The sequence below is a fragment of the Solanum pennellii genome, chromosome 2, assembly GCF_001406875.1.
Source record: "Solanum pennellii chromosome 2, SPENNV200".
Taxonomy (NCBI): Eukaryota; Viridiplantae; Streptophyta; class Magnoliopsida; order Solanales; family Solanaceae; genus Solanum; species Solanum pennellii.
The window spans coordinates 59469565-59484259 of NC_028638.1; the positions used below are offsets into that span (position 1 = coordinate 59469565).

The 14695-nt window shown below is 35.1% G+C and overlaps 1 protein-coding gene across 1 annotated transcript; it reads right to left on the minus strand.

Annotated features, from left to right (window-relative positions):
• Positions 1 to 73: 73 nt before the first annotated feature.
• LOC107010830 (sialyltransferase-like protein 1) lies at positions 74 to 14596 on the minus strand. Its single transcript, XM_015210101.2, has 11 exons — positions 14340 to 14596; positions 14178 to 14248; positions 14003 to 14089; positions 13842 to 13919; positions 13668 to 13759; positions 13354 to 13555; positions 11235 to 11325; positions 4302 to 4360; positions 1365 to 1513; positions 1051 to 1132; positions 74 to 961 (listed from the first exon to the last, which is right to left on the minus strand). The coding sequence occupies exons 1-11, from the start codon at positions 14443 to 14445 to the stop codon at positions 569 to 571; spliced, it is 1410 nt and encodes a 469-aa protein (XP_015065587.1). The 5' UTR covers positions 14446 to 14596; the 3' UTR covers positions 74 to 568.
• Between the last annotated feature and the right edge of the window lie 99 nt (positions 14597 to 14695).

Below are 14695 nucleotides of genomic sequence, written 5' to 3' on the forward strand. Positions count from 1 at the left end.
ATCTCAATAATTCATATTCAAAATGTATCACGTACATAATTCATCAATGAAAAATGAAAATAAATGTTAGAAGCAAAAGAATGTTGGAGTTGCAGGGGAAAAGCGTTTTTGAAAAACTGTGCTATACAGGACAGTATTTGCTGGTTTATGGTGTTTGCCCTGCACTATCTGCAATCCCTACTTCACCCTTCCCTTTTGACTATACTGGATAGGACAGTTTAAAACCACAAATTCACAGTGAGAAGAATAAAAGCAACCCTAATAACAAAATCAGGTAAAATATGGAGCATGAGATTTCTCTGCTTACAAAATTACTGAATTTAAGAAAAGAGTAAGGGCACTGGTCCCTTCTTTCCTCGTTCCTCCAGTAATTCAGATCATCAGGTATTCAGACAATTTCGCAGTGCACTTCCGAAGATCTGAGTTCACTGTGGTGGTTGTTACTAGTTTACACTCCAAGAGGAAGCTGCTTGGTGTGTTGAACACGAATCTTGATTCCCTTGTATTTGTGCATGTAAAATACTAATTAGGTTCAACTCAAATGGATCCATCATATCAAGCCATTGTTTCATGCCTCGGATTTCAGGGGATGTTTCACGCAGACTAGATCATCCAGCTTATTCCCATCCATCTTGTACAAAGACACACCTTCCATCTGCATATAGTGCTTCCGTGCTTCCTCCCTCAAGCTCTCAAAAGGCATGATTTCCCATCGATTGTAATTTGACTCCTTCCTGGTATCTGTCATATCTGTGGAACCAGATACAGGCCCAGTGCCATAGGGACCTGATTTGCCCCATACTTTACAGTTAACAAATCGTCCCAATCCCCCCTCTTGCCCAGCTTGCTTCTCTTTCAAATGCAATGCAGCTCTGTGAGCGTTGTTTATCATTTCTCGACTAGGCACATCAGACCAGTCTTGCTTTCTCTTTGCTCGCATAGGAGAATGGATTCGTATGACCTAAAATATGATTTCTTAGTGAGAGCATCAAACAAAAAATGAACAAATTGAAAAATGAACTTTTAACTGCATTAATCCAGTGTCCTTACTCCAAGGCATTCTAAGAGTTGATAATAAGCCCTTCCTTGGAGTGGGTTGTGCCCTTTCCTTGGTGTGGAAAAGTATCGAGTCCTATACAACAAAGTTCCCCAATAGCCACACAGAGATAATGTTTAATGGTCATTAGATGTAAGAAATTGCATGCAAAAGTTAAGAAAAGGTAAACTAGAAGATGGTAATAATTCAACATTGGATAGAGTTGCAAAGAGAAAACCCGATACCAAGTTTTTTAAATGTGCATTTATTTTGTCGTCTAGTAAAAGCAGAAGTAACAATGAAGAAGAGGAGCATAATAGAACATTACCATTCTGTGTAACCAGGATCAACAGTGAAACCATAGATGTCAACAATGTCGCACATGGAAAGTGCTAATTCTATTGATTTCATCCCAGTTCCTTTCGCACCTCTGCGTAATACGATACCTTGGAACAGATAGACTGGATTCCGGATTTTCTGCGATAAATAATGGAGGAAAATCATATTCTCTTCAAATGAACTTGATGTCACAAAGCATCAGATTCCCACCACCTTACAAAAAAATCAGATTCTACCACGTCATAAAATAATAGTAGGGCTTCTTTTTCAATCAAATATACATTTAAAATTCATTTCCAACATGCCATGAAATATTACAAGTGTAACCAGGATCAACGTCTGAAGATAAATAAACAAATCCCTTAAGCCAACACTTCGAATCAATTAGCAATGTAGCACTGCATCAGCACAAGACATTCTTCAATTAACAGCATCTACTTCTAAAGAAAACTACTTAATCATCCATCCTGCAATCATGTTCGACAATTTTCATCTCACCGACATCGCGTACACACTATCCAACCTTGTTGACCTTACCTCTCCCCCATTATACCTCTGTTTCAGCTTTATTTTATTATTTATTTTTTGTTGCAATTCATGCATAGACGAAGACTCTATTTATCCTCGTGTGCCAAATGCAACATCCTTTCTCCTTCTCGCGAACCACAGGAGCACCTAGCACCCAAAGGAGCAAAACTCATTTTCCTTTAAGGGTAAAGCGGCGCATAAAAACGGTTTGGCCGTCAAAGTTCGGTTCCTTCACAAACAAAGTTCAGAAGTTTTTTGGTTGAGTGGTGGTGGGTTCAAATCCATAGCCAAGAGCTTATGCTGGGTTGTATGATTCTCACTCGGGATTGCATTCCTTACAAAGACCTCTATCACCCTTCCTAAGGAGCATGTAGTCTATTTGAGTCTTGGCCAACATGCTCCGGAATATCACGAAGTGTTGGTCCTTCAGGGAAACTAGAGTCAGCTATCTCCAATTAAAAAGCTTTTGCATAATTCTAAAGTGAGGCTTCTTCTTCGTTTCTATCCCCAAAAGCAGAACCTTCATGCACATCATCATATAGCCTTTTGGAGTTGTCTCGACGTGGCTACTAAAATCTCCTCCGATGAATAGCTTCTCAGTGTGTGGATACCTCTCACAACCTCAACTAAATCGTCCCAAAAGCTCTTCTTAACCTCCTCGTCCATGTCTGCTTTTAGTGTGTAACACTAATAATATTCAAAGTAAGACCGGTAACAACTAGTTTAATCAACATCATCCTATCGCTGATCATCCTAATGTCTACCACTTGCTCCTTTAGATTTATATCTACTAGATTGTCTACTCTATTCCCGATCTTCGAGACTCCTGAGTACAACAATTTAAACGCATTCACATCTCGAGCCTTAGTTCCTACCCATTTGGTTATCTAGACACAAGTTATATTAATCTCCCTCTTCTTGAGAATCTTCACAATTCTATTGACTCCCTCATCAATGTCCCAATGTTCCAAGACCCTACTCTCAGCCTAGAAACTCTCTTAACCCAATTACCGCCCCTGCCTTTTTCCCTTGCCCGAGGACATGACTCTAGTCTACCATCATTCACTAGATTCATTAAAGCAAATTTGTAAACTAATCAGAGATATGCTAAAATATACACCGAATCAAGCAGAAATTAAGATTTGGCCATGGTAAAAAATGTGAGACGAACTCAGATTGGTGTTTTGAGTGTTCCAAAATGTTCATAATGTGTTTAAGAGTGATTTGCATATTTGAGGCATTAGTTTTTCTTAACCGAAGAAGGGTTGTGCATAAATCTCTGAATCACTCAACTGAATTGAGTTTCGATAATTCGGTAAGATTTTCAAGAGAAATTTAAGAATTATGATATTAGGGTTCAGTATGAAACATTAATATCAATATATACCATATATTTGAAATTGTTTGTGCTTAATCTGATATTGACTTTCGATTGATTGGGTTTGGTACTGTTATAAATGGTTGAAATTTCACAAATTCTCTTGATTATTGGTTCCACTGAGCTTCATCATATTTTAGTGATCATTTGTTGAGTTGATTATTTGTTAATTTTGTTCGATCCATTGTTAAGATTGGAAGATGATATTTGGATGAACTGACATGAAGTTCATGTCAGTATTACCGAATTATTGTACCAAAACTCATTGACCAAAGTTTGATTTACCAGACTGAACTAAGAAGTTGGTATTTGGTATCTAGTTTCAATAACCGATTACCGAATTAGTGAATCCAAACTTTGGGAATACTGAATGTTCACCCTTACGACAAGGTGATGGGACGGTTGGTCTGGATAAACTCGACCCTCCCTATTTACGGAAACCATATTTACCATAGAGCTCTAGTGTCTTCCCTCTCTAGCTATTTAGTTTTTGTATTGATTACAGAAACCATTAGAAAACTGCCCAAACTTCCCCTATCGACTTTTGGTCGAAGTACCCAAAATTGGTTGACCAAATCGAACACGGATCCCACACCACACCCATGTCTTGTCGACGCAGGTGCAGCACCAAAATTGAAGAGTCCGAACAACTTAGAGAGCAAGAGTCCCATACTTCATGGAAAAGAAAGATCCAGCTGTTATGCATGGTTCCGCTCATATCAATTTGTGGGGGAGGGGGGAGGGGGGAGGATTAATATTTTGAAAATGTAGATATGCATTCATTTTTATAAGTAGAAATGTATCTTAGCTTGTAATTCTTCAACAAATTCCTGAAACAATATCAACTAAAGTCCAACCGACATTCACGGGTAGCACTTGATTGAAAATGTAAATTGAGAACAACTAAACTAACAATAGCAACCTCAAGAAGAAAGATTTAACGGAGAAACAAATTAGTAAAAGCATTCATCTGAACATAGAAGTAAAAAGATACTACCACTCATCTGAATGATACATTACCTTTATCATTGCATTGAAGTCTCTATGGATGACACTTTTAATTATAAGCACCTCATCATCTGAAAGTAAAGAAGGAATAGCAACAAATTATTAGAAGCTTCATGAGTATTGCTTCCAATAATAACAAATCACAGCGAAGTCATTGCTGACAATAATAAAAAGAGCAGTAAAAAGTTCACTGCTAATTTTCAGATGCTCTTCATTAGGACAAGTAATGTAGCTGATTGACTAATATGAAATGCTAATATCAAAATTACCCGTACAGTACAACTAAAAGGGATAATAATTACCCTGACCCTATATCTAATAAAAAATAACTGAACTGGAAGCATTTGAACAGAAATAGCAAAGACTTATTAACCAAAAACTAAAAGCCCATCAAGCTATTCAAAGTCATCAAAGAGCTATCTGCTAAGAAATGCTAACGGACTTGACAAACATGGTCCTATCACCTATGCTAAATAGAGAGGGGCACTGAAATCAATTTTCTTCTTAAACTTAATTAGAACTATCATCTTCCTCCTCTTTTGCTCAACATCTCTGGGTGTGTTGGGTATGAAGGAATTTCCTAGAAAATGTTTTCTTGGAAAACAAGTGGACTTTCTAATTTATTATCTCATGTTTGGTTGGTGAATGATATTTTTCATAAAATATCTTTTATTTTTGGCTTGAGACTAGAAAATACTCTTTAGGATTAATTTTTTATCAGAAAATCAACCCCGATAATTGATCTAGAATCCGACCCCAACACCCAAACTAGGACAAGACCCTGATGATCGTTCCAAAATCCGACCTGGGAATTTTTTGGTCGCGGGTGGGGGCGTAAAAAATGAAATTATTTAAAATTTGAAATTTTTTTCAATTTTTTTTGATTGGGTTGGGGGGAGGGGGGAGGGGTAGAGGTAGCCGTAAAAATATTTTTTGACGGGAATGGCCTAGGTGGGGGGGAGAGGAGGGTAAGGAGTTGGCATAAAAATGAAAAAAAATTTCAAAAACAATTTTTTTAAAAAAAAAATTGACAAGGATAGCCTGGGTGGTTGGGTCAAACTTAGGGATATATTTCCCAAAAATATTTTTTTTAAAAAAAATTGATGGGGGGTGGGGGGTGAAAAACTGAAAAAAAAAATTGAAATATTTTTAAAAGCAATTTTTTTTGAAGGGGTAGGGGATAGGGTTGGGTGAGGTAAAAAAAAATCTTAAAAATTGAAACATTTTTCAAAAATAATTTTTAAACTTTTTATTTTTTCATTTGGGTTTGGGGGGGGGGGGTAGGGGTAGGATAAAGGATTGAAAAAATAAGAATGTAAAAATTTTAATTTTATTTTTTGAATGGGTAGGGTCGGGTACAAGGTAAGAAAAAAAATTTAATAATGAAATAGAGTTTTGAAAAATGTTTTCTTTATCTATCCATTTGTTACTTTTTTTAAAAAAAATCTTGAGCTAAAATTCGCACTGTGATTGTAAAAGTTAAATGTTACTATGTAAAATTATTGAAATTAATCGGGTCAAATTGGGCGGGTCAAGACCCAACCCATTTTTTAGCCCATGTGAACCCAACCTATTTGAGCACAAAGTAAGCTTGGGCGGGTCAAGACGCAACCCGATTTCTGTTTCAACTCATTTTAATATTTCCAATTTTAACCCAACCCACCCATTTGACACCCCTATAAGGAGCTATCATCTATATGTAACAGTTAACTATCTTGCTCCTTCCTTCAACACTTATGCCTGCTAGAGTCTAGACCGCAAGAATTGTTTGGATGATATAAATACTAGTGTCAAAAGTTTTTGGGACCATCTGAGAAGTTCAACTAAAAACAAAAAATAGTAATAAGTTGAAACCACACCAAGAAAAACATACAAGGCTTGACAATTATTGTGGTTCCTCTCCCCCTCCTCCCATAAGCAACTTTTGGTTTAGCTGAACCATTCAGGTTAAGAGAGTGGGCGTAGCCGACACTCTTTCCCTAAGTTCCAAAAAACACCCAAGTATAGATTAAAAAATCTCTGAGGTAACCGACAGAAGAAGTAAGAACAGAAAACAAGAAGAAACAAGAAAGCACCAACAACTTAGTTAAATCATCGACAAGAAATCAAGTCTTTCTCGTTTATTTATCCATTTGTTGGGAAAAAGAGCAAACGATATTATTTTGGGTATAGAGACTAGAGACATTGTTTTGCCCCCCTAAATTGAGGGTCTATTGGCATTTCTTAACAGAAGGGCAAAACCAAAGATAGAATGTTTGTTGAATCTAACAACATTTAAAGGACTAGGTTGAGACTCTCGAAAAGCTAAAGGGCTCTCAAAACTTGAATCCCTAAATATAAGTAATCATGCTCGAAAAACCAGTAATTTGTATATAGCAATGCTGATTGGTCACACATAAATGAACAACCATTAGATTATAAAAGAAGAATTGATTATTCTTCATCACGAGAAACTATTTCTAGCTCGACTTTCAATAACACAACTCATGTACACAACACTGCTAATATGCAGTATAAAGACCCAACTACTGGTGCTAAAGGCTTTTTATAGAAATGCATCAGAGTGCGCTCATCACAATAAGCACACTTCACATCCTAATATGACATACTCATATAATCATATCAACAAGCATGAACTACCCTACATAACATATTAAATAACAAAACAAATAAGAATTCTAGAGGTTTGCACAACCACATTTAGACGAAAATACTCAAAAACGGACATTATCAATACACGACATCAAAATAAAAAACCAATCATTGCCACTGAATGGTAGTGCATTTTTTTTTGCTTGATCGGTAAGCAAAATGTGTTATTGAAAGATAAGATACAAACAGGTGATTGGAATATACAAAAGTAGGCAGTCCCCTACAGCAAAAAGAGGAACGAAAAGAAAAAAGCAAAAGAAGGAATTTTTTTTATACGGAGCTATCCCTGTTGAGAGATGAAGTTCAACAGAATATAAATAAGTAAAAACAACTATTACGCCTTAGTCACAAACAAAGCTAATGAAGTTTAAAATGTGTGAAACATAGAATACATGTTCTTTTTTTAAAAAAAATAAATGGAAAAGGGCCTAAAATACCCTTAAAGTGTTAGAAATGGTACAAAATTGTCCTTCATTCACCTATTGGCTCCAAAATGCCCTTCTCATCCACTTATTGGCTCCAAAGTACCCTTGGCATCCATCTTTGGGTTCAAAATTTGACCACATATTTAGCGATTTTAAATTTAAACTGTTTAAATAATTTTTTAAAATACATGGCGCTCAACTATTGATTATAATTTAATATATTAGCATCATTTATAAACCAACCCACTACCCACCCAATTAATAAACCAATTTCAATATCAAAATCGCCCTAAACACTACTAAAACACGATAAAATTACAGATACTGAAACTGACATTCAAAATTATTCGAGTCTGAATTGAAGCCCCAATTAAATTTAGGTTGATCCGCTTATTTAGGAGGAAACTTTCAATAGGATTCTCTTTCAAGCTTGAATTCGAAATTTATGACCAAAGATAAAGAATTAGTACATCCCGAATTAATTCTTGCACTTCTTTAAATATACTTTTTAAATATTTATGATTTGTTTTAAATATTAGAACTTTATATATTATTTTTAAAAAAGTTATCTATTAGGTACCATCACATAATTGAGACAAAAGAAATAATTAAGATTAACATAGTCAGACTTTTAAGTTTATCGGTAATTTTTATTTAGACAGTTGAATTATAATATGTTTGAACTTTTGATTGAGGACTTGAATGTACGGGTGTTCACGGTTTGGATAAAAATCAATTCAAATTGAAAAACTAAACCAAATCAATAAAATAAAATTGATTCTTTTTGGATTTGGTTTTGTTTGATTTTAGATTTTCGAAAAACCGATAGCATTTGATTTGGTTATGGTTTTATTTGAAAAATTCGAAGAAATAACCGAGCCAAACTGATTAATTATATCACACTTAACATATTTTTTTTATAAACAATTTTAAAAATCTTATATATCTTTTCATCATAATTTCTTCATAATTCACATACTGAAAGCAAAAATGCCCAAAGATGAAAATATTTATCTAATTGATTTAATGTGTATGAGTATCCATGACAATTCTTTACCGGACTAAAAATGTTAGTCTCTTCCTTCTAGGCCAATATAGTAAATTTTTTAAAGCTTTATTGATAGTAAATTCAGTGATCGAAAGTCGAGTAACTTCAAGTCATTCTAACTATTTTTTGTTTTGAATAGATTGTAGTCACTTTTTTCACATTTTGAATGAATTGTTTCTTTTATTTTTGCGTATGGTTAATAACCGAACCAAACCAAACCGAAATCAGTTACCACCAAACCGATACATGTATATTATATTTGATTTGGTTTGGTTTTGATTTTTTTAAAAAATCGATCAAGTTGGTTTGGTTTTTGTTTTAACCAATAACCTATCCAAACCGACCCATGAACACCCCACTTGAATGTATAATAACGTACTTCTATGGACATTTTCGTCTCAAATTTTTAGACACACACATTGACAGTAGTTATCCTATTGTTGCATTAGTAATGGGCGGATTTATTAATTGGGTGGATTTAATTAGTAATAAGTAGGTAGTGGATTGATTTATAAATTATATTAATAAGTTAAATTATAACAAATAGTTGAGCGCCATATATTCAAAAAAAAAATATAAATAGTTTAAATTTCAAATTGTTAAATAAGTTGTCAATTTTGAACTCAAAAGTAGATGACAAGGGTATTTAGGAGCCAATAGGTGGATAAGAAGGGTACTTTAAAGCCAATAGGTGAATGAAATGTAGATTTGTCCTATTTCTAATACTTTAAGGGTATTTTAGGTCCTTTTTCGAAAAAAATTGTTGTGTAAATCACATATCTTGAAATTTGCACCAAAGAGCAGCAAACATAGGCAGTCTGTATTTTCTTATCCTATACCGTGATTATGAGAAATATACGATAAAAATATTATTGAATTGTTGTATCTGCATTATTACAACACCCTATTAATAGATACTACAATATAATCCTTTACCAACTAGGATACTACATACTATTCTTATTCCTATTCCTATTTGTATTCTAAATAAAATTTTATAAACATATTCTTATTCTGACACTCCCCCTCAAGCTAGTGCATATAAGTCACATACATAGCTTGTTACTATGAAATTAGGTCTTAGGCCTAACTCACACCCCAAGAGCTCAAAGAGAGGAGGATTGCCCAAGCCTTATGAGTCCACTCATCTCATTAACCACCGATATGGAACTTTTGTTATTCTTTAACACTCCACCTCAAGCCCAGTGCTCAGCATCTGGTGAGTGGGCAACTTTGATTTTGGCGGTCCCAACATCGGGTGAGACAGGATCCTGCTCTGATACTATGTGAAATTAGGTCTTAAGCCTAACTCACACCCCAAAAGCTAACTCAAAGGGATGAGGATTGCCAAGACTTATAAGGAGTCCACTCATCTCATTAACCACCGATGTGAGACTTTTGTCATTCTTAACAGTTACAAATGTAACTAATACAAGGACCGCTGAGGGGCTTCATGAGATACATGCAAGTTGATCACTCAACTTCACAAAATTGACAATCAATCTTAATGTGTTGTCTTCTCATTAAAAATACTAGATTTGACGCATAATGTCAATCAATCTCAATGTGCTTGGTCTTCTCATGAAATACTGAATTTGGAATTTCATTTGATGCATAATGTCAATAAAACAGAAAGTGATAACATTGCAGTATTGCTCCATCTTGACTTCTTCACAATGCAACGATTGTCAGGAAGTGCTCAAAATCTGGTATAAAATAATATGAATCGTCTTGGAATCAATTGATGAGTCCATATCAGACAAGAAAGTCACTGAAAAATTGACCAGAACATGCTCATGCACCGAAGTATTAGGTTTAATGGCTGAAAGTAGTCAGAATTTGAGAAATAAATTATTTGCTGGGTAGGAATGATGGCTCGATTATTGAAAAATAGAAATTATATAGATAGAGTCAGTTGATGGCACAACCCTATCGAAAAAGAGAAATTATGTGGGTAAGGTTGGAGCGATGGCACGACCCTACACAAAGAAAGTAGTCCGTGGAAAAAAATGATGCTACGCTAATCAGATATGAGAAAGTAGTCACCAAAAAGATGGCACAATACTACACAACTCGGATCTAAAAAAATACTCATTCCGATGATGACACGGTGCTACACAAATAAGATATTAGAAAATAATCCGCAAAAAAGACACATGATCGACCCAACTTTTGCTAACATAATCAATAGCCAGACAGCCGACATATATGGGTAATAATTACCCACCCTCCGGTAGTGAGAAGTTCACCAAAACCGTAGAGGCTCTGATTCTATGCGAGAAATATAGGAGAGAAATATTGTTGAACTGTTGTATCTACAGAAACCCTATTTATAGATACTACAATACAATCCTTTTGAAATTGTACTACAATACAATCCTTTACCAAGTAGGATACTGTTTACTATTGCGATTCCTATTACTATTCTTATTCTTGTTCTTATTTCTATTCTTATTCCAAAAGGATTGTATAAACCTATTTTTATTCTAACAGTGATTACTTTGCCTCAGAACACCTAGAGTTTCTTTTTTTGAATAGGAAAGCACGTGAGTTTCTTTCTTCTCATATAATCCGAAAACACCTAAAACCATTGCTGAATGGTAGTGTTTATTAGGCAACAATGAGGTCATAAAAGAAGTTCTTTTTGGTTGATGCTCATAACATGGCACAGAACGTCAAAAATTGAAGACATCATTTTGTCTTGAGTCAATATAGAAAAATGGGAAGAAGCATGAAATAAATCTGAACAAAAACAAACACAGAAGACAAGATGTATATGATCAAACGTTCAGGAAATAAATAGGTTTTCCAATAATTTACCAGAACCGTTGAGAATTTTAATCATGTTTCCGGCAGCACCTCGCACAACTAAGCGAAAATCTCTCTTCAGGCCAACATGCTTGGCGTATCTCTGCATAGCATATTCATAAGCAGTTATTTACACAACAAATTCTGGTTGATTGACACCATAGACGTGAAATCTAGAAGGGTATTTTTACTGAGATAATACAACTTTTAACAGATTATGCATATTAATGAATACATAAATGCTGGTAGTCTTCATCGCTCTCAGATCTCAATTACAAGCCAGACCTAGTTAGTCTCTAATAGAGTTGATCAAACAATAAAGCTAGATGTAAAATCTAGAAGATTTTTTTTTACTGGGTTAATACAACTATTAACAGATTATGATTAATGCATATTAATGACTACATAAATTCTGGTTGTCATCATCACTCTCAGATCTCAATTACAAGCCAGACTAGTTATTCTCTAGTAGAGTTGGTCAAATCATAAAAATGCCACACATGCTTTACCAGTATTGCATGGAAAGAAATACCTGTAGCAGCGTGGATAATGACATAAGAATTTTAAGAATATGCAAGGTAAAATAGAATGAGGACTCCGGTGGCTTTACTAAGTTCTTTGTTTCACTTTATATGCAAGAGTATTGGGACACAAGTTTAGGATGTTGATTTGACTTATATATTATCTTAGTGATAGTAGCTGCTAATGAAGTGCACATCAGTTTTTGGAAGCATAAATGGCTTAACAACACAGCGCTCATGGATGTCTATCCTAGCACCTTCAACATTGCTCAAGACAACGACTCCACTCCACAATTGCTCAGAATGGGAGTAACAACAACTGGATATGCATTGAAGAAGGTACATCCAAGACTAGGAAATGGATAGTTTTATCGATTTGTCTGCAAAAGTGGAGTTGCAACATAAATGAAGACCTTCAAGATACCATGTGTTGGGGCAGTAAGGGTATATTCACAGTCAAGGACTGTTACAGGCAGATCTGCTAGCAAAATCAGGTGCTGGATTCTTGGCCATGGAAATTGATTTGAAGGACCAAGCTACCTATCAAGGTCATATGCTTCAACTAGATTGCCTTATATGAAGCTTGTATAACACTGGACAACCTTAAAAGGAAAGCACTTCTGCTGGTTAACAGATGTTACCGATGTAACAAGGATCTGGAATCTGTTAATCACTTGTTTTTGCACTGTAGAATAGCTACTGGTGTTTGGAACATGTTTTGCACCCTTTCTGGCCTGAGTTGGGTTATGCCAAAAACATGAGACAGGCACTTTTGTGTTGGAGTTTATGGGAAGTTGATAAGTCCATCAAGAAAATCTGGTTGATGATTCCTGATACTATCTTTTGGTGTTTGTGGACAGAAGGAACAAGAGATGTTTTGATAGCATCTCAACTCCAAATCACTCTCTTAAAGCTAAATGCATACTTTAAGCATTTTTGTTGGTCAAAGTTGACCCCAGCCCTTAGTGCTGGACATTTTCTAGACTTTGTTAGCACCCTAGTTCTAGATTAACACTTCTTATAGGAGCTGAACTGAGCTAAATACTCCTTTTTGTCCCTCTGTTACTTGTAACTTCGCATCTCCTTGATGCATTTTAATGAAACATATAACTTCATAGAAACAAGTGATAGTGGAAGACAAGGACCTGCCTAGATACTACCCAGAAGTTTTTGATAGGTATCTTAAATACACATTAGTCTCAATCATCCATAGCGTGTATCAACATATTTAGTTCTTAACTCTCTTATATTGCTTTCTCAAGAAAAATATGCCTTCAAAGAGGCGTGAAGAACACAAGTGGCATTGCTCTATTCAGTTCCAATTCATTTAACAGTGTGTGTTTTTCTTGAGACAACTACTTAACATTGAATGAATTGGACAACTTTTGAAAAAAATTAAGACCAAATAAATTAAGAAATCAAAGAATGATATTAAAAAATTGATCAGACAGCTGAAGATGAAAAAACTAAATCAAACATGTGTCTATGATGCTTCTCCACATATCCAATGACCTTTGTGTTCAACATGGATCCTGACATGAGATACTATCCTTGCGAATGCTTTGTGTCATAAATCATTTTTATTTTCAACGGACTAAGAGCTAATTTACCTCATTAACAGGAGCCTCATTGTCTCGTATAACTGCATCATGACTGTCAATTTCCTCTCCAAACTGCGTCTTCAAGAGGTCTCCAGAATTGCCAACGACTGCACATCTTCTGAATTGTCGAGGGTGAAACGGGGGCTTAGCTGGTAAAGTTAGATTGAGATGTTCTTCGCAAAGAGTCTGATTGTAACATTTGTCTGCTCCTCTGCAAACAGGAAAAGTAAGGAAACAATGAAATAAAATATGAAGATCAAATCACATAAAATCTATCATTAATTGATTAAGAAGGTGAATGGAGGATGAAGCCAATAACTTACAGCTGTGCAATCCTTTTTGCTGCATAGTCAAACCATCCATCAGGCCGAGAATCCAAATATTCTCTTGTCAACACTGTCGTCATGTTACGGTACTGCATTTCAGATAATCCAATATATTTTAATGTACTAGTTGTGAATAATGACTAATTAACATGAATAACAAGTATGAGGAACCTGCTCCCACAGAAGTATTGCTTCGCAAACGTCGTACTTGTACTCCAATGGTTCAAAGATCTTGAACTGCTCATTATACTGTAAGATAGAATGAACGGGGAAATGCATTTCAGTGTTTTGTAGAAGGTAACCAACAGGTAGGAGATGGATGAGAGACAAACCCAAGTGCTATTAGTTCCTTGGGGAAACTTGAGAATGACACTGCAATGATCAATTATATGAGCAGTCAATCCCAGCCCTCGGTTAGCCTGTAAAGCAGAAATTCGAATAAACAACTAACATGTGCAGTTTTCAACAAAATATAGGAGATCCATTAACAATATCGAAAATAATTACGACGCATTGCTGAAGGTTAGACTGGAAGTGGGACAAGATCGGAATATCCAAATTAACGGGAGCCCGGCTACCTGGATGCATCAAATTCATTCAAAATAGTAAATTAGCGAAGAGGATTTTCAAATAATTAGGGTTAAGGAAAAGAAGATATGTAGTACCAACCAGTGAAGAAAGAGGACTGAATGGCGATAAGTATAATGGAGAAGAGAGCAGCAACAGAGAGAAGACGAACAAGAGCTGGTTTCCTGCTGAACCTTGGTCGTGTCATTTGGGATCAAGATCTCCTCCTCACACTTGTTTTCCCTATGTAAATAACAATCAGATTATATATTTAGTTTAGCACGTGTCCCACACATTTCATTTTTAAACATATTATATTATTATAGATATATAACAATTTCAGAAATAACCTAGCGTCTTGTTTTTTAAGATAAAACAAATATTAAAGAGATAAATAAATTGTTTCATATTACTGTAAATGAATTATATACCTACAATTTGTATTTATTATACAAAAT

Excerpts from the sequence above, each read along its gene's own strand:
- LOC107010830 (XM_015210101.2), bottom strand. The coding sequence starts at position 14,445 with ATGACACGACCAAGGTTCAGCAGGAAACCAGCTCTTGTTCGTCTTCTC. Across the intron at positions 13,760-13,841 it reads CAATACTTCTGTGGGAGCAG|TACCGTAACATGACGACAGT; the intron begins GTTCCTCATACT and ends TCTGAAATGCAG. Across the intron at positions 4,361-11,234 it reads TAAAATTCTCAACGGTTCTG|ATGATGAGGTGCTTATAATT; the intron begins GTAAATTATTGG and ends CTTTACTTTCAG.